Here is a 20478-nt window from a genome sequence, read left to right on the forward strand (position 1 = left end):
TGCTTAAAGAGAGGAAGGAAGGGAGAGAGAAAAGAAGAGAGGCAGAGAGAGGAAGAAAGAGAGAGAGAGGGAGGCAGATGGGGGAGAAACATGGATGTGAGAAAGAAACATTCATCAGTTCCTCTCCATACACCAATCAGGGATGTGCCCTGATCTGGAATGGAACTCCCAACCCTTCGCTGCACAGGACAATGCTCATCCAACTGAGCCATTCTGGCTGGGCCCAAGGTTAGTTTCTTAATGATAGTCAAGCAATTTATTTTTTCCAGAAGCAATACACTCTTTAAACAGATCTGTTTATTAGCTCATCATCACTCCCCTTCATTCAGGTCTCTGCTAGGATGATACAATTCAGACTCCTTCCCTAACCACATTAATAGGACACCTTTCCCCTCCCCACTCTCTGCCCTGAGCCTATAATTTTGTATGATAGGCCCCCTTTCCCTCCCTAATTTTATTTTTTAAAATATGATTTTATTGATTTTTAGAAAGAGAGGGAGAGGGAAAGAGAAATAGAAACATCAGTGATAGAGAAACATCCCTGATCAGCTGCCTCCTGCACGCCCCCTACTGGGGATTGACCAGCAACCTGGCATGTGCCCTGACCAGGAATTGAACTGGTGACCTCTTGGTTCCTGGATCAACCCCCAACCACTGAGCCACATCAGCCTGGCTCCCTCCCTAATTTTAATTCTTAGGACTTCTCACTACTTGAAATTATATATTTATTGTCTGATTCCCTTACTAGGCTGTTAGCTCCATGCAGCACAAACTGTATTTTTCTCTGCTGTATCCCTAGGGCCTACAGTAACACTTGGTGCAATGCTTAATAAAAACTGAGAAGGATAAAATTAGAGATTTTTTCAAAAGACCTCCACATACATTTCACAGCAGTTTACTACATGAGTATACTCGTTTTACATGCGTTCACTGTAACAAAGAAAAGTTAGATGAATTTCCCAAGTTCACATAAGAAGCCATAAAACTCGAACTACAATCCTGACTCCTGATCCAATGGTCTTAACTGTACCAATTAGCCTGTCCTTGAATTACATATTCACATCAACTTGTATAAAAGTTTCTTCGCTCCAAGTATATAAAATACTTAAATAACCTAATAATCACCAGAACTCTCAAATCATTCACTATTACCACAAATTCATTAAAGGCTTGGTTTACTTTCCCCAAAATTGTCAGATAAAAATTTAAAGTTAAGGTTTATAATACATACCAAAGAACGCCTCATCTGCATTAATATCATCATAAAGCAGTCAAAGCTGATCATTCCTTCTTGATTTGACAATAATTTGCTTTTCTCCATGGAATTTACAACCGCTGAAGCCCCTAAAGCCATTTCTATCCATTCAAGCAGATACCTCAAAGAGCCTCGCTGAGCTGCTAAACCAAGCAGCAACTCAGAAGCTAACCTACGACCTAAAGTGTCTGCCCCAGAATTGGGAATAGTTACTCCTTTAAGAAATGTTGTTACTTGTGATAAGCAGTCCAAGCCCATTGGAGGAATCTTGCTTTCATTTGCTAAAGATAATGGTGGTAAAGAGCTCACAACTTCAATTGCAGTATGAATAACGTCGTTGCAAAGACTGAGACCAGGTCCCAACACAGGCATCATCCAACTTTGTCTTAGAAGTGCAAATAATAAACTTAGACCAGTTCGAACACCCATTTCTATAAGTGCATCAGTGCTTGACCGTGGACGTTCACTAACAGAATGGACATCTGCTGAACCAGAGCTGCTCTCCGGAGAATGCTGCTGCTGTTTCACTTTGCCTTTGTCGTGGTATTTATTAGAAAGTGCATAAAAAACACGCTGGAGTACAAGCAGTCGTTTTCGAAGTGCCCCAGCAAATGGGGAATCTGAACATACCATCTTCGCTAGTGCTAGCTGGCTGCTAAGAAGAGCATCCAAGTAGTGGTCCTGCTCATCACTTGAAAGAGACTCACGTTCAAAGTCTGGCAATTGTGGTCCTTTGAGGCACAAAACTTGTTGGGGCAAAGGGACTACTTCCTTATTACTGACCAGTTTAGAATATAGAACAGCAACCCCTTCTCTTGTAGCAATAGATTCACTGTCCTCTGTAATCCAAGAACTGTTGAGGTGTTCAAGCCATTTCAGTTTCACTGGTGGAACCATAGTTGCCATGTTGATTTACTCTTTAGCCATTAGTTCTGTAAAGGGAGAAGAAAAAGCAATCAAAAACGTATATGGACAATTCATAAAATGTTTTTAACTTCCATCTTATAATACAATTAGTGATTTCAAATAAAGTATGGACTAGTTAACAGAAATGTACCATGGTTACATAAGATAATAATAGGGGAAAATGGGTGAAGGGCATATGAGTACTCTGTACTATCTTTGCAACTTTTGTATAAAACTAGTATTTTCCCCAAATAAAAATCTATTTAAAAATTTGGCCCTGGCCACTGTGGCTCAGTTGGCTGAACGTTGTCCTCTGCACCAAAAGGTTACCAGTTCAATTCCTGGTCAGGGCAAATACACAGGTTTTGGGTTTGATCCCTGGTCAGGGTGCATACAGGAGGCAACTGATCAATGTTTCTCTCTTTCATCAATGTTTTTTTCTCTCTTTCCCCTTCTTCCTCTCTCTCTAAAATCAATAAAATTATATTTTAAAAGAAAGAAAAATGAACACTCAATTCAGAATGTGAAAAAAAAATTAATGAGGTAATGAGTTTGCTTTTAGCTCTGTAATCTGTAATGAGTCAAAACTGAGAGATTAAAGATGGCGGCAGACTGAGTGGAAGCTACACTGACACTCTCTGGGACCAAACTGGAAGTACAACTAAAATATAAGAAAAACTATCCTGAATAATCAACTGCAACTGAAGACGAGGTGGAGAACACTCTCATAACCAAGAAGGAAAAGTGGAGACCACATAGAAACTGGTAGGAAGTGAGGAGGCACGAAAGGGATGGCTGGGCTCCCACAGGCAGCACCTGAAGGCATGGAGGGATATCTCAGCTGTGGAGGGTTCCCACTTTGGACTCTGGGGCACAAACCCCAGGCTGGGCTTCCCAGTCAACAGCACCAGAACTGAGAAAGGGCCCATATAACATCCAGCTGTGAAAAGCAGCCAGGTTTCTGTCGGCCAGGGAGAGACAGCTGGAAATGCAGGCATACTCTTAAAGAGCCAAAGCACAAAGTTTTGTGTGCAGCCACTCATCTTGGGCTCCAGCAGAGGGAGGGCAGAGTGGACTGGAGCTGTGTGATGAGAATCTAGGGTTGTGGGCTCTGGAGATACAGCTCAGAGAGCACCCCTCTGGATTCCTGTGCTGAGTCATTCCCCCATAGTGCAGAGGCAGACATTTACCTTCCAAGCAGCTTTTGCCTGAGGAGGAAGAAATTGCCCTACCCTACTAGAAAACCTCTCACACTACCCAGAGCAGTTTCTACAGCCTGAGGCTCATTAAGAGAATCAGATTAATCAGCTTGCAGGCAAAGCCAGACTTCAGAGAGCTTTACGTCTTTGCTAGATCTGCTTCTGGACCCAGGCCTTGGAAAAGCAGACTCTGGTGTGCATCTTGGTCCTGTCCAAACGCACCCAGCCACAACAGAGGGGACTTCAAGCTGTGGGTTGTTGATAGCTTCAAACAGGGTATTCAAGGCTAGTCACAAACAGCATCTGACATTGGCCTGCACCAGAGATCTTCCAAAAAGAATGAGAGTCCTAGTAGGACTACCTACTACATAGAAACAAACTCAAATAGGTAGCCAAAATGGGGAGACAAAAAAACAAGCCCCAGATGAAAGAACAAGAGAGGTCTCCAGAAAAAGAGCTAAATGAAATGGAGATAAGCAATCTATCAGATATAGAGTTCAGAATACTGATTGTAAGGATGCTCAATAGCATGAAAAAAAAATATGGAAACTATGGGAAATGACCAGTCAGAAACAAACAATGAAACAGCAGAAATAAAGAATATATTGGAAGGAATAAACAGCAGATTAGAGGAAGCCGAGGATCGGATCAGCAAATTAGAAGACAGGGTAGGAAAACTCACTCAATCAGAGATCCAAAAAGAAAAAATAATTAAAAAACAGGACAGTATAAGGGAGCTGTGGGACAACATGAAACGTAACAATATCCGCATCATAAGAGTGCCAGAGGAGGTCTAAAGTAAGCAAGGATTAGAGAACCTGTTTGAAGAAATAATGGCTGAAAACTTCCCTCACCTGGTGAAGGAAAAAGTCACACAAGTTCAGGAGGCACAGAGAGTCCCAAGCAAGAAGAACCCAAAGAGGCCCACACCCAGACACATCATAATTAAAATGCCAAATACCCAAGGCAAAGAGAATATTAAAAGCAGCAAGAGAAAAGCAATCTGTTACCTACAAAGGTTGTCAGCTGACTTCTCATCAAAAACTCTACAGGCCAGAAGGGAATGGCACGAAGTAGTCAAGGTAATGGCAAAACAAGGATCTGAAACCAAGACTACTCTATCCGGCAAGGCTATCATTTGAAACAGATGGTGAAATAAAGAGCTTCCCAGACAAAAAAAGGCTAAAAGAGTTTATCATTACCAAACCAGCATTGCAGTAAATGTTAAAGATATTGCTGTAATAAGAAGAAGAAATAGGGAGAGAAACATAGGCATAAAGAATTAAAATGTCAATAAATAAAGACCTATCAATAATAACCTTAAGGACTTTAACACCCCACTGACTTCACTGGATAGATCTTCCAGACAAAAAGTCAACACAGAAACAGTGACTAAATGGCACACTAGTTCAGATGGATTTCATTGATATTTACAGAACATTTCAACCCAAAGCCGCAGAATATATATTCCTCTCAAGGGCACATGGGTCATGTTCAAAGACAGACCACATGTTAGGACACAAAACCAGTCTCTACAAGTTCAAGAAGACTGAAATCATATCAAGCATCTCAGATCACAAGGGCATGAAATTAGAAATCAACTATAGTAAAAACACTCAAAAACATTCAAACACATGGAGGCTAAATAGCATGTTATTAAACAATGAATGGGTTACCAATAAGATCAAGAAAGAAATCAAAAACTTCCTGGAAACAAATGAAAATGAATGAACACACAACAACCCCAAATCTATGGGACACAACGAAAGCAGTCCTAAGAGAGAAGTTCACAGTACTACATGCTTACCTCAAAAAGCAAGAAAAATTTTCAGGAAACTATCTACCTTAAAGAATTAGAAAGTTCCCCTGTGAAGCTGTCTGGACCAGGGCTTTTGTTTGCTGCGAGTTTTTTTATTGCTGCTTCGATTTTATCAATTGTTATTAGCCTATTCAGGTTTTCTGATTCTTCCTGATTTAGTTTTACATGATCTCACTCATATGTGGAATCTAATAAGCAAAACAGACTGAGAAACAGAACAGATCCAGAGACATAGAAGCATGGAACAGACTGATGAATGTCAGTGGGAAGGCAGGGGTGGGGAAATGGGTGGGGAGAGATTAATCAAAAAACTTATATGCATATGTGCATATACACATGGACACAGACAATAGTGTGGTGAAGGCCTTGGTGTGGGGGGATGTGGGGTGTAGGGGATCAATGGGGGAAAAAGGGGGAAATGTCTATAATACTTTCAACAATAAAGATAAAATAAATGAATTGAAAATAAATTAAAAAAATAAATGAGTCAATAGTGATGGTTTGGGGGAAAAAATTATATCTGTACCTAGCACAGTGTCTGGTATCTGATGCTTCCTCAATGAAGGGTGCATTTCAGAAAACAAATCTGATTTCTTCCGTGATCTCAATGTTAACCCACTCATTCTTTTAGCAGCATGTTATTTAATCTCCACATGTTTATTTTTCAGTATTCATCTTGTAAAGGATTTCTGGTTTCATACTATTGTTATAGGGGGAAATTCTTGATATGATTTCAATCTTCTTAAATTTACTGAGACATGTTTTGTGGCCAACATGTGGTCTACCTTGGAAAATGTTCCATGTGCACTTGAAAAAAATGTATATTCTGTTACTTTTGCGTGAAATGTCCTAAAAATAACAATTAAGTCCATCTGGTCTAATGTGTCATTTAAGGCCACTCTTCCCTTGTTGATTTTATGTCTAGGTGATCTACCCATTGATGTCAATGAGGTGTTAAAGTCCCCTACTATGACTGAATTACTGTCATTCTCCCCGTTTATGTTCATCATTACTTGCTTTATATATTTACATACTTCTCCATTGGGTGCATATATGTTCATGAGAGTTATATCTTGTTGTTGAATGGATCCCTTTATCATTATGCCTTTCTTTGTAGCTTGTAAAGAAAGCCCTTGTTTTATACTCTATTTTGTCTAAGTACTGCTATCCCAACTTTTTTTCACTTTAATTTTTTTTCCAACCCTTTATGTCAGTCTATGTGTCTTTTGATCTGAAGTGGGTCTCTTGTAAAGAGCATATGTATGGGTCTTGATTTTTTATACATTCAGCCACCTTATATCTTTTAATTGGAGTATTTAGTCCACTTACATTTAAAGTAATTCTTGGGGGAGATCCAATATGGCAGCAGAGTAGGCTGAAGCTACACTCACCATGTCCCAGGACCAAACTGGAATTACAACTAAAATATAGAACCACCTGAATAACGAACTGAAGACTAGCTGGACAGAAACCTTGTGACCAAGGATTTACAGAAGAGGCCACATCAAGACTGGTAGGAAGGACGGAGACACAAAAAGGGCTGGCCCCACTCTGACAGGTTGGCAGCTGAGATCCTGGAGGGATATCTCAGATGCAAAGGTTCCCCCTGAGGAACATGGGTTCTGAACCTCACACCAGGCTCCCTAGGCCACAGCACCACAGCTGGGAAGAGGTGCCCACATAACATCTGGCTGTGAAAATCCAAGGGGATTCTGTCAGCCAGGGAGGGTCACAGGTGCCCTCTTAAAGGGCCAATACATAAAAAAATCTTGTTTGAAGTCACTCACCCTAGGCTCATGCAGAGGGAGGGAGGAACGGACTAGAGTCACATGAGGAGACGAGGGTTTGAGGCTCTGGGGAGAATAGAAGGGATAGTCGCCAGGATCCCTGTGCTGAGTCTCTCCCACACCGCAGACACAATCTTTCTTGGGTAGAGAACTCCCCTCCTTAAATCATCCGCCTGGGGGAATACAATAGCCCCACCCTCTGGACTCCCTGTCACCCCAACCTGCGGAGCTCATACCCTGTTGAGGAGTCAGCTATCTAGGCAGGGGTGTAGAGGGCTGGGAAGACTCAAAGGGTGTCAGTGACTGAGTTGTATGGCTTTGGGGTGGGGGCCACTCATCACTTCTTCCCTTAAGCCTTAATGGTGATCTCCCTCAGGAGAGATCCACTAGCCCCACCCTGCCAACTCCTGGTGGCCCCACCATGCTAAGTTCTGGCTCCTGGCAGAATCTGGGATAGACTAAGTTATGTGGCTCTAGGACAGGGGCCATTTTTCCCTCACTCCTGACATGTCAAGAGTCCTCCCTCACACAGCCAAATCTTGGTCTGTTTGGGCCTGATAAATTTTCAAACGCTCTTCAACAGTTTTACTCTAAAAAATAAAATCTCCCGTATAGGCAAAAAGATTAAGAACTGACCTCTCCGCTGCCTGCTTTCCCTTCTATAGTTACACCTGAGATGTTCCATTACTGGAAGGCACCACGCTCCTTTCTATTGAAGAGCATTGGCACAGGCAGTTCCCTTTACTTAAAGCCTGACTTCTCCATCCCACCCTTTTCCACCCTGCTAATGTCTAGTCGAAACAAGTTATCAGTTTAAACAGCCCAATACCAGGGACATATGAGACACTCAATAATTACTAGTTGAATTAAATGTCACTTCTTCAGGGAAGTTATCCCTAACAGCATCCATATGAGCCCAGGTCCCTCTTTTAAAATGCTTACCCAGCACCCAGTACTTTACTTTTACAGCATTCTGCACAGTTTGCAATTATTTACTATTTGTGTGATTATTTGTTTAATGTCCTCTCATACTAATCTATAGAGTCCATAAGGGCAAAGACAGTTTCAATTTTGCTTATATTCCCAGTGCTTAGCAAAGGTAAGGCACATAGAGACCTCAATAAATATTTGCTGAATTGAGCTGAGCAATCTGGGTCAATGGAGTTCATCATTTACATAGAATCTAATTTAAATTCAGATTGTATCTTAATCTGAACTGATATAACGAAAGCACTTGAAAAATAACTATTTCCAAGTATGGTGGTACCACAGTGGAAAGGCCCCAAGAGTTCTGTCTTCGATCCATTTCTTTTTCCTCCTCTCACTGTAGGTATATTTTTGGAGTAATTCCAGCAACTCCCAAGGCTTTCACCTACTTCTCATATGCTAATGAGTCCAGTCCAAATTTCTAGACCTGAATATCCACTGCTAACATGATATATACACTCACATGTCCCAAAGGAATGTTAATTTCAACATGTTTAAAACTGAATTTGTCATTCACTACCACCTCTGCCACATCTACAAATAACTTTATGAAGCTCTAAATTTATGACTTTAGGGAGTCATAAAAAATATATGTCAATAAGGATACTTCTCAAGAGCATTTCTGGAAGAGCTGGAGGGACAACCCATTTGCAAAGTTCTAAAACTGAAAATTAAGTGCACATTGTGATCCAGCACTCTCCCACCCCTGCCCCAAGACTTCCTGTTTAGAGGGCTTCATTTAAGTTGACTTATTGACTCTTACTCATTAAACCATACAATTATCAATGTTTAGCTCCACATAATTAAACAGCCAATAAAAAGGAAAAGGTTTTTGTTTTTGTTGCTGTTATTATTCCTATTAAGAAAGTGAGTAAATTTAGAAAAGGAAAAGACTTGCTGAGTTTGCTGGCAAATAATTTTGCTATATCAATAATTAGAACTAGTCGAAAAGACCAGGAAGCAGACATGTTTATTCAGCAAGTAAAGAACTATGGACATAATGGAATCAAACTAATGGGTTTTTGCTTGTTCCAAGAACCACCAATTCACAATCCTGATGAACCAGCTAAATACTGGCAAAGAAAAAAAGCTGTTGTTTTGTTTTGTTTTGAATTTACAGTATGGTTAATACCACTAAAAGGTCAACTGTTCTTTTTTTAACTCATGGCCCAATGCACAAATCCCAATTTAAATACATAAATAAAAGTACCAAATTCACCAATGAAAAGTGAGGCTGAAAAGATTACCAAAAGACTGGAAAATAAACCAAATAGCGTTACCACTATCTTTCTAAACTGAAATAAATGAAGGAAGCTAAAGGATTTAAGCAGGTGTAGACCTAATACTTCCTACAAGTGAATTTATCCAATTCTGAAGCTTTCTAACATTCTCTAGGTGAACAAAGCAATAACAGCAGTTAACATTTGAGCACTTTCTTTGTGGCAGGCACTGGTGCTAAATACTTTACATGCGTTACCTTAATATCAGAACAACTCTATGAAATAGGAACTATTATTACTCCCATTTGCCAGGAAAGAAAACAAAGACACACAGAGGCAAAAAATTGTTTAATCCAAGGTCACACTGCTAGTAACAGACAGAGTAAGGATTCAAACCAGAGCAGTCTGACATCCGACCTCTTAACCACTAAATCATGCTACTTATCACTATCATGATGGTTTCACATGTTTTATATCACTCTAAATTTTTTAAAATTAAAAACTTCAGGTTTCAATTAATCAAATGTCAGTTCAGCTCATTCTTAGACTCCTGGTGCTATGATAAAATCTGTTCCTCCTAGCCACTATCTCAAGGTAACATCAAATGATAGCAATAAGGTAGCAATACAACAAAACACTTGTCACAGTTCTCATCAGAACTTCCAGGACAGGCATGCAAAAAACTGAGAATAGTTAGACAATTCTGACAGAGAACAAGATGGAGAAATTCCATTATCTGCCTTTAAATCTTATTATAAACCTACAGTAATCAAGGCCTGTACACTGGTATCAAGAGAGATCAACAGAATAGAACCAAAACTCAAGAACTAGACCAACGCCGGGCCCTCTGCAGCAACCATGCTCTGCCAGATCCTGTCAGGCCAAGAAGCATCCAAGCTTGATTCCCCTCTTTGTACTTACTGGAGCCGGGGATACTGGGGCAGCACAGTATGTCATGTGCCTGGCATTGTTCAATCCAGATGTCTGTTGGGACAGAAAGAACCCTGGAACAAAATGGGCCCCAATGAGCAATACAGGTTCTACTCAGTAAATGTAGACTACAGCAAACAGAAGAAAGAAGGTCCAAACTTCTAAATGAAATGTTTCACTATAAAGCTGCTTAGAATGAAGGTCTTTCCGAAGTTATCCAAACAATTTTCCACTTAACTGGGATATATTTCCCCTCCAAATGCACAAAATCAAGTTGGTGTACTGTGTTGGGGTTTATACTGATTAATATTTGAAACTTGAAAAAAAAAAAAAAGAAATAGACCCACACATATATGGCCAATCAATTTTTAACTAAGGTGCTAAGGCAGTTTATTGGAGAAAGATAAACTCAAAGGGTGCTGGAACAACTGAATATGCATATAAAAAAAAATGAACCTTAACCCTAATTTCATACCATATACAAAAATCAACTTAAATTGGTTCATAGATCCAAATGTAAGAGTTAAACTATAAAAATCTCTAGAAGAAAACGCAGGAAAAAAACCTTAGCAACCCTGGATTAGGCAAAGATTTCTTAAATAGAACTCAAAAATTTAATACAGTAAACTTCATCAAAATTTAAAACTTTTGTTCTTCAAAAAGCACGTTAAGGCCCTGGCCAGGCAGCTCAGTTGGTTAGAACATTGTCTCATACACCAAAAGGTTGCAGGTTTGATCCCTGGTTGGGGCATGTACAGGAGGCAACTGATGGATGTTTCTCTCTCACATTGATCTCTCTCTCTCTCTTCCTCTCTCTCTAAAAATCAATAACATATCCTTGGGTGAGGGTTTAAAAAAAAAAAAAAAAAGCATGTTAAGGGCACAGCAGATAATCATGGTATATGCATCCTCTTACAACCACATCAAAATTACAACTAAACTACAGAACCATCATTGAGAACCGCCTGAAGTCTAGCTGAACTGAAGTTCTATAACTAAGGATATACCGAAGACACATAGGAGGGATGGAGACTAGGAACAGGCAGGTCCTACACCCATGTGAGGCAGTTAAAAATCAAGAGGCTGTGAAGGTCGCCCATGGGCTATGAGGATAAATCAAATAATAGACTGCATTCTGCCTTTTTTGTTAGACATTAGAACTTTGCCTGAAGTAATCTTTTTTTTTAAGATCCTCAAAATCCACTAAACCAAATCTTTCTATAAAAGCATTTTCAGTATAACATTCCTCTGCTTATAAATTTACAATAATTTTAAATGGGCTCTGGACTAGGCATTCTCTATTTGACCCCAGTCTACCCAAACTTAATCTCTACCCTACCATGTTCTGTTTTGTGCCCTTTAAGGCTGACCCCTAGGACTATACTGCCTAAGCTCCCCCGGCCTTCAGGTGGGTCAAGCCAATGAGAAGAACTAGCAGGAAATCAGAGGATGAAAGGAAAAAGAAATTGCGGTTCTTATTTCCCTGGCTTTCTCCCCACCTCAGAACCCTTTCCTCTATAGCCATAGGTCCTATCCACTGGTTTGGCTTCCACTGCTCCAGCTCTCATCAGGCTTCAGTGTTCCTGTTCTTGCCCCCCCCCCCCCCCCCCCCCGGCTTAAAAGTATCAATGGCTTCCCGATATTGCTAGGCCTTGGGAACTTCCAGTCCCTTGTTGCTTTCCTTAATCCTACCCAAAGCTCTGTAACTAGTCCATTTATTTCCGGCCAGGACCCTGAGTGACATAGTTCCCTAGGCTAAAAATTCCTCACTCTGTCACTATTTCCTCCAACCTATCAAATCTTAACTACCTCATGCTCTTTCCTCAGCAGCCCTTTCCTCTTGTCAGGCAGGCAGCCCTACCAATCCTTACCATCCTTCAGTTGGGATATGTTCACTCCTACCCTTACTTGTGCTACTGCCCCCCAGAATGCCCACCCCTTCCTTTCTTCCTAACAAATCCTATACTTCCTTCATGTACCAATTAAACCTGTTCTAATAAGCTTAACCCACAATACCACAATAATCTTTCTCACCCTGGAATTTCCATGTCTCTTACAGAGAAGTACTTTGAATCTATAAAAATATATGTGAGGTATTGCATTATATGGTCTCTAACTGTTCACTACATAACCCCCGAGGGAAGTAAGTTGAGCTATTTTAAGTTCCTTCTTTTATATTCCATCATGGAAGTAAGTGTAACATTAGAAATACAGTAACTCTTATTGACAATATAGGAGTTATTTTAACTCTTGTTATATCACTACAATGTTCTAGTACAAAAAGTTGATAACTAGCTATAAGCAAATTTACTATGTTTTTAATTATTCTGTTTTCATTATGATTACAAAGAATGGCTGCTACCAACCTTGGGGTTTTAGAACATCAATGCACTTTATAATGAAAGAATCCTTGGGAACACAAAAACAGTAAAGCAAGTTATCAATTTGTCAAGTTCAACAACCTGTTACACAAATAGATGCAATTAGTGCACAAATGCATATAGAAATGTCAGCACATGCAGGATACCTTAATTTGTAGCTGACCAGTGGGCCATGAACTAGAAAATAGACTTTAACAAAAGTAGATCTTCTAGAGGCATGAAGAAACCAGTGGTCCTCATCATACATTGTTTGTAGAGAAAAATCTCCTCCCCCTTCTTTAGAACCTTTTATTTGCTAGCATCTAAAGCTAAGTCATGGCAATCATAAAGTTTTTGTAAATTTATCCTCACTGAACTCCCAATGACATATCCAATTTATACTTCAAAATAGCATTTTTATGAGGCTTCCTAATATAAATAATGAGGCCCAGCCAGTGTGCCTCAGTGGTTGAGTGTTGGCCCATGCACCAAGAGGTCACTGGTTTGATTCCCAGTCAGGGCACATGCCCGGGTTTCAGACTCAATCCCCGGTAGAGGGCATGCAGCAGGCAGCCGATCGATGATGTTTCTCATCGATGTTTCTCTCTCTCCTTTTCCTTTACTCTCTCTCTAAAATCAATAAAAACATTTAAAATAAATAACAATGAGAAAAGAGCAAAAATGTTGGACCTGGGTACTATAGCTAGCTCCTCACAAAATCTCAGAATATCAATATGTTGAGGAGGAAAAAATAAAATTTAGACTATCTGAAGGTATCAAAAGAAACCGGGGTGAGGGAGACATAATAGTACTCAATACTAACTGACTTAAAAGTAACCTTTTTATCTCTTCATCAAAGAAAATAAAAATCAAAGGGATGTATCCTAGCACATTCATTAATGAACTAAAGTCAGTCCTATATGCACATTTTTAAAAAGTCTTCTGTAACCAAATATTAATTTTAACAAAGGAATTCCTATTTATTACTACCAGGAACTTGACAAGAATGTGCAAAATTTATCCACAGTTGGAAGGTCTATTAGAAAGCACAGTGCTTCTAAAACACTCAGAACCCAGAACAGGACAAGGATAATAAGCAATTACAACACAATATGATAACATTACGTAACAAAGCGACCCAGCAGGAGCTACGGATAATACTAAGGGAAAGAAGAGGATGGAATGGCCATTGCATGACATACCCTGAGATGAGTTGAGAAATGAGGACCTAAAATAAAAAAACAATAATGTACTGGGCTTGTAAGATGAATTTTAAGGATATTGAGAAAGTATGAGATTAGGCTCAATCAACATTTTCACATTGCAATTTTATTCTTTTACATTGCAGTTTTAATCAAGAAATAAGGACTGCTTAAACTAAAAAATATCCTACTCATTGAGGCCTTGTTTAAAATAGCAAAAAGAAAAATAAGGTAAAAAGCAAAAAGGGGAAAGAAGCTAACGTCCTCCAATAAGAAACTGGTTAAATAAATGATACACATACACTGGGATTTAAGGCAATCATTACAATGAATGAGGAGTATCTGTAATGATCTGGAATGTATTGAATTGGAATGATAACCATGATATATTAAGTTAAAAAACACACTGGAATGTAGACTAAGCAATTCCACTCTTAGGTATACATCCAAAAGAACTGAAAGCAGGGATTTGAATAGATATTTGTACATCAATATTCACAGCAGAATTATTCACAATAGCGCAAAGGCAGAAACAACCCAAGTGTCCATAAACAGATGAATGGATAAACAAAATGTCGTATATACATATAATAGAGTAGTACTCAGCCATAAAAAGAAATGAAATTTTGATATATGGTATAACATGGATGGTCCTTGAAAGTATTTTGCTTAGTGAAATAAGCCAGGCATAAAAAGATAAATATTATATGATTCCTCTTATATGAGGTACTAAGGATAGGCAAAGTCCTAGATAAAGAAAGTAGAATGGAGGTTACCACGGGCTTAGGGGAGAAAGGAAGAGGGAACTATTGTTTAATGGGTAAAGAGTTTTTGTTGGGAATGATGAAAAAAGTTTTGGATATAGGTAGTAGTAATGGTTTCACGACATTGTGAATACATTTAATGGCACTGAATTGCACACTTTACAACTGCTTTAAATGTTAAATATACCTTAATTTTACAATAACAAAAATATAAGATATAGAATAATAGTCTGCAGTATGCCACCAATTGTGTTAAAAAGAAAAAAAAAGACTATACATGAATGCATGGCTGAAAGGGTTTAGAATCTCTGAAAAGACACACAAAATGGTAACTGTTAACTGAGAAAAACTAGGAAAGTGGAAATAGGGAACAAAAGGGAGACATCTAGCCCAGGCTGGGTGGCTCAGTTGGTTGAAGTGTCATCCTGTACACCAAAAAGGTTGCAGGTTCTATCCCTGGTCAATCGAGTACAGGAGGCAACTGATTGATGTTTCTCTCTCACACTGATGTTTCTTTTTCTCTTTCTGTTTCTCTCTCCCCCTTCTTCTCTCTCTCAAATTAATAAAACATATCCTGGGATGAGGATTTTTTTTAAAAGGGAAATATACATTTTGCTGTAACCCCTTTGTACCATGTGGGTATATTGCTTAAGAATATTTTTTTATTAAAAAAAAAAAAAAGAATTATCTGGGCAAAGATAACCTTCCCATGGACGCTAATCTAAAATCATTGGGAAAAGGTTGTGGGAGAAAGGATTTTCACAGTCTCAAAATACCACCCCTAGATTACTTATTAATCATAAAGGGGGAAAAAGTGCATTTACAATGAGTAATTTGGTAGTAGTCACCACCCTAAACAAGTGATCAAACTTGGCATCACCTATAAAAATGGCATTAAGTGTCCCCTGAGGTGATGCAAAAAGAACACATCATCTATAAAATGCTTATGCAATAAATGTTTAGCCTTAACATATAATCTTAGAGAAACAATTGGCAAATTCAGATTGTAGGACATTACTTAAGAAAAATGCCCTAGATTATTCAATAAAATTAATGTCATCTAAAAAGTCAGGGGAGCCCTGGCCAGTTTGGCTCAGTGGTTAGATCATCCGCCCACGGATTGAAGGGTCCCAGGTTCGATTCCAGCCAGGGGCACATACTTCAGTTGCAGGCTCAATCCCCGGACCCAGGTGGGGCCTGTGCAGGAGGCAGCCAATCTACGTGTCTCTCTCGCATCGATGTTTCTCTCTCTCCCTTCTACTCTCTCTGAAAAGCAATGAAAAAAAAAATAACCTAAGGTGAGGATTAAAAAAAAAATTTTTTTTTAAAGTCAGGGATTGTTATAAATTAAAAGAGACAAAAACCAAAAGCAATATGTGAATGTGACTGGATCCTGCATCAAAAAAAAAAAAAGTTATAAAAGATAAGGGGGAGACAACTAGAAAAATTTAAATACAGACACTGCATATTAGATAATGATAAATTCATGTTATTTTCCTTAGGCATCAATTAAAGGTATTGTGGTTATATTGGAGAATGTCGTTATTTTTAAGAAATGCATATTGGAAGTATTGAGGGGAGGAGTATCTTGGTGACTACAACTTACTCTCACTTAGAACAAAATTATGTATCTGTGTGTGTGTTTAGAGAAAAGAAAAAAAACAACCGCAACAAAATGCTACAATATGTGAAACTCAGTGAAAAGTATATGGGTTGTTAATTGTACTATTCTTCAACTTTTCTACAGATCTGAGAAATTTTCAAAATAAAAATTTGAAGAGGGCAGAAACAGCTTAATCAGGCATAGCTGAGCCCCAGTAATATAAAAGTGGGAAAACTATCTTTTACAATAAAAGTATACATAAGAGTTAAGTGATAAGTATGGTTTTTCCATTATTAACCATGTCCTTCCTGATAGAGCATATGTAGTAAACTTATTTATTCCCAGAATATCTATACTAAGTAAATCTCACTTTTAATTTCCTTGTGACAATTCTTTTCAAGTTACAGTTATACCATCTCTATAAACTCATTAGATTTTTAAGTCTTATTCAAAAAGGAGCTGGCAGAAAAATATTGCTCCACTAACACAGACAGTAAGTTGCCTACCCTTCCTTAGAAGGATGATAAAAGCCAGCCAGCAAGATGACAAGTTTACTTAAGCTTGTACTTTCTACAAACTACACAGAAGGAAGGTGAAGGGCAGAGACTAGCTGGGTTCAACAAAAATGAGAAGACAGATCTATTCATCTCTTAAATATTCAATTCACATCTTTATTGTTTTAAAATAGTGTAAATTCCTATATATCAGAAAACATCTAGACAAATCTGTAGTGTAACCCTATTGGCGGTAAATTATAGGAGAGAAAAGCTAAATGGCAAAACTTATTTGGAAATTAGCTTAATTATCTCTGAATAAGTCTACTGTCTTGATAATTCACTTTTAAACAAAACAATGAAGACACACTATGGAGATCTGACTCAGGAGGAAATGGAAAGTTTCTCTTATTCCCTCATCTTGAACCCTACCTAACTCCCTTCTGAAAATCTCTCAGGTTGACAGAAAATAGCAGAATTTGAAAATAAATCTATCCCTGTGAAATCAATCAAATTGTGCATTTGCTATGTGTGCACGTCTATGAATATATATTATAGTTTAATAAAAAGTTTTAAAAACACTTTTTAAAAGTGTTTTTATTGATTTCAGAGAGGAAAGGGGAGAGAGAGAAAGATAGAAACAACAATGATGAGAAAGAGTCATTGATTGGCTGCCTCCTGCATGCCCCCTACTGGGGATCAAGCCCACAACCCAGGCATGCGCCCTGACCAGGAATCAAACTGTGATCTCCTGGATCATAGGTTGATGCTCAACCACTGAGCCACGCCAGCCCGGCAAAAACACTTTTTAATGAAATACCCAGGTCCCATATGCCGAAAATTATAAGACACAGATTTTTAAAAAAATCAAAGATCCAAATAAATGGAGAGACATGTCATATTCCTAGATTAGAAGACTAAATATCTCTCTCTCCCTCTCCCTTCCTTTCTCTGAAATCAATAAAGATATATTTATAAATAAATAAAATTTTAAAAATAAAATTTATATGGACTGGCAAACAAACTAGCATAGCATAATCACAAAGCCTTACCATCAACTTAGAACCAACAAGGAAATATTGAGAGATGTAAATAAAATATAACCCAATCCTCAAAAAGAAAAAAAATTTTTTTTAATATACCTTTATTGATTTCAGAGAGAGGAAGGGACGGAGAGAGAGAGAGAGAGAGAGAGAGAAAAACATCATATGATGAGAGAGTTGTCACTGATTAGCTGGCCCCTGCACACCCCCAAATGGGGATTGAGCCCACAACCTGGGCATGTGCCATGACTGGGAATCAAACCTCGATCTCCTGGATGCTAGGCCGATGCTCAACCGCTGAGCCACGCCCGGCTGGGCAAGAAAAACATTTTTAAAATAAGACCATCCCAAAAATCTAAATGGGCAAAGAGAGTGATTAACAAAACAAATTACTAGATGCAGTCAATAAAACAGAAAGCAAGGTATGCTAAAGAACTGACTTCAAGTAAAAAAATCCATTCCACAACCAAACACAACAGTCTCCTTTCCCCCACTCTCACCACTCCAACAGTACTGATAATCAGGGGCAAAAAGTTACACACACACACGCTCATACATGCAAACACACTAAAAAAGTCCATATATAGAGTGCTCCAAAAGAACCATACTTTATTCTCCTTAATGTTTATTTATAGAGGTATGAGTTACTTATCTTTCAATCCAGTACAGTGTGAAAGAAGTTATTTTTCCTATCAAACAACAAAGGAATCAATAATCCCAAATTCCACATAAAAACAATAAAAATAAGCTTTATACTACTCACTGCCTCCTTAAATTTTATCTATTCACCTAGCCTTTACTAACCAGTCAGTTATTGGGGGGGGAGGCATGGGGAGTGAAGGGGTTGACTATATATCCCAGTTTGCCCAGGACATTAATTTTATGCCTGTTGTCCCAGCTTGTAACTTTTTACTAAGTGGGAAAAAGGGTTCAGTGATCAAACTATATTTGGAAAATTCTGAGTTAAGCAGTTTTTGTTTTGTTTTTGTTTTATTGTAGGTCTTTCACATGTTAATATGTATCATTACACTTCAAGAGGATAAAGTGCACACTGTTTACCAAGTTTACTTGACCTCAAAAACCTTTTGTCAAAGAACTACATTAGAAAATGCTGCTTCAGTTCTTTGACAGCCTTTAGTACTGTTATGTAAACTCAATATTTTTTAAATCTGGTTCTCACACAAGGCTTGTTCTCAAACTCATGTAAAGAAATCTGGCTCCAGACACTAATAACTGCTGCCCTGTGCAAATCACTTTTGAAATTTCTGAATAGGAACACTGACAACTAAAAAGAACAAACACCAATGACCAGCTATACACGCTAGGTCACAAGCTGCTATCTCACAACGGCCATTAACCTATTTATTGGCCAAATATCCTTTAAACAAAATTCAGTTATTCAAAATTCCCAAGTTTTCTCTGAATTTTCAGTAAGGACTTGCACTCTTCCCTTAAAGGAATTCTACCACAGAACCTTGTCAAATCATCCCAGAATCAGTTCTAAAATAAATAAAATGTCCTAAATATACAATTTACATCATTGAACATCCAAAAGAACATCACGTAATACATGAGAACGGAACAATGAAAATTCAGTATTTTGCAATCCCTGGTTAATTAATAAATCTGAACAATGATCATCAATAGCTATTAACATCATAAAGAGAGATAACAAGACATTATGTACCACCTGCTGGAAACACAAACCTTTCCTATGCAGTACTCACTAAAAAAACAACTAGAAAGAAAAAAAATTCACAAACTTATCAATTTACAGGAAATTCAGGAAATAATGGGAAACTTCTCAGGGCAAACAACCTGGTTTCTTTTAACAAAAAATTTTAAGGAAGAAAAAAACAGAGATGGAGGGAGAGTCCAAAGATTAAAAGTGATTTAATCAACAAGTCAAACAATTGTAAAGTATGGACCTTATTTGAATTCCACTTCAAACAAATGGTATGTATTTATATATATAAAACAATCAGAAAAATATGAAACCTGATTACATATTTGATGATATTAAGAACTTGCTATAATTTTTGGTATGATAATGGTATTATGCATATTTTATAAAGAGGCTATCTTTTAGAGAGCCATACTGAAGTATCAAAAATTTACAAATTAAATATGTCTGAGATTTAGTTCAAAAAAGTACAGGGATTAGAGGTGGGGTGGTAATGGATATAAATACAGAGGAAACAAGACTGTCTATAGTAATTTTGAAAACCAATGATGGGTACATGGAAGCTCTTTATACTTTTATATTAATATATGTTTAAAATATTTTGTAATAGAGAAGATTTTTAAAAAAACAAACTGTATGGAAAACTGAATTATCTGCCTCAGAATGCAAATAGTCTACATATTCCCATAATAGATTAATGCACAGTCAGGCATAAGTGAATGTAAGTTTACCATTTGACATGAATTTCACGAACACTTAACATGCTAAACTCTCCTATATAATTACTCTTATTGACAAGCCTGTTAATATCTAATTAATTTATGGTTTTTCATGAAAAAAAATGTGTTTAAGTATGATTTAGTTTTTTAATTTTTCTTTATCAAATAAAGCAATGGTCACAGAAAAAACTTGCAGACAATATTGCAGAGTCATCACCATCTTTCTAGTCCAGCGATTTTCAACCAGTGTGCGTGCCAACAGTGTGCCACAAGAGGCACACTGGTGTGCCGCAAGAATTTTTTAAAACATGCAATACCTGACTATTTAGTCAGGGGCACTGACCTCTTTTCTCTTAGATTGTCAAATTAAAAAAATTAAAACAGCCAACACAACAATAGCCATCTGGTATGAATGAATCAAAAGTATACCTTTTTTTTTTTTTTGTCAGATCAGCAAAAAATGTTTTTTGGTGTGCTTAGAACTTTAGTAATTAGTTTATGTGTGC

General features: G+C 37.9%; 1 protein-coding gene and 1 pseudogene across 2 annotated transcripts in view; one reads left to right on the top strand and one right to left on the bottom strand.

Annotated features, from left to right (window-relative positions):
* Positions 1-20478, bottom strand: part of HERC1 (HECT and RLD domain containing E3 ubiquitin protein ligase family member 1) — a 166598-nt gene that overhangs the window by 133977 nt on the left and 12143 nt on the right. Inside the window, exon 2 of the mRNA XM_081157121.1 lies at positions 1232-2187. Within this exon, the coding sequence (XP_081013247.1) occupies positions 1232-2161 (930 nt within the window). The 5' untranslated portion in view covers positions 2162-2187. The remainder of the gene's footprint in view (positions 1-1231; positions 2188-20478) is intronic.
* LOC308555724 (cytochrome c oxidase subunit NDUFA4 pseudogene) lies at positions 10032-10268 on the top strand (annotated as a pseudogene). Its single transcript has one exon. The product of its transcript is annotated as a cytochrome c oxidase subunit NDUFA4 pseudogene (transcript).

This window comes from Miniopterus schreibersii (genome assembly GCF_964146895.1).
Source record: "Miniopterus schreibersii genome assembly, chromosome: 1".
Taxonomy (NCBI): Eukaryota; Metazoa; Chordata; class Mammalia; order Chiroptera; family Miniopteridae; genus Miniopterus; species Miniopterus schreibersii.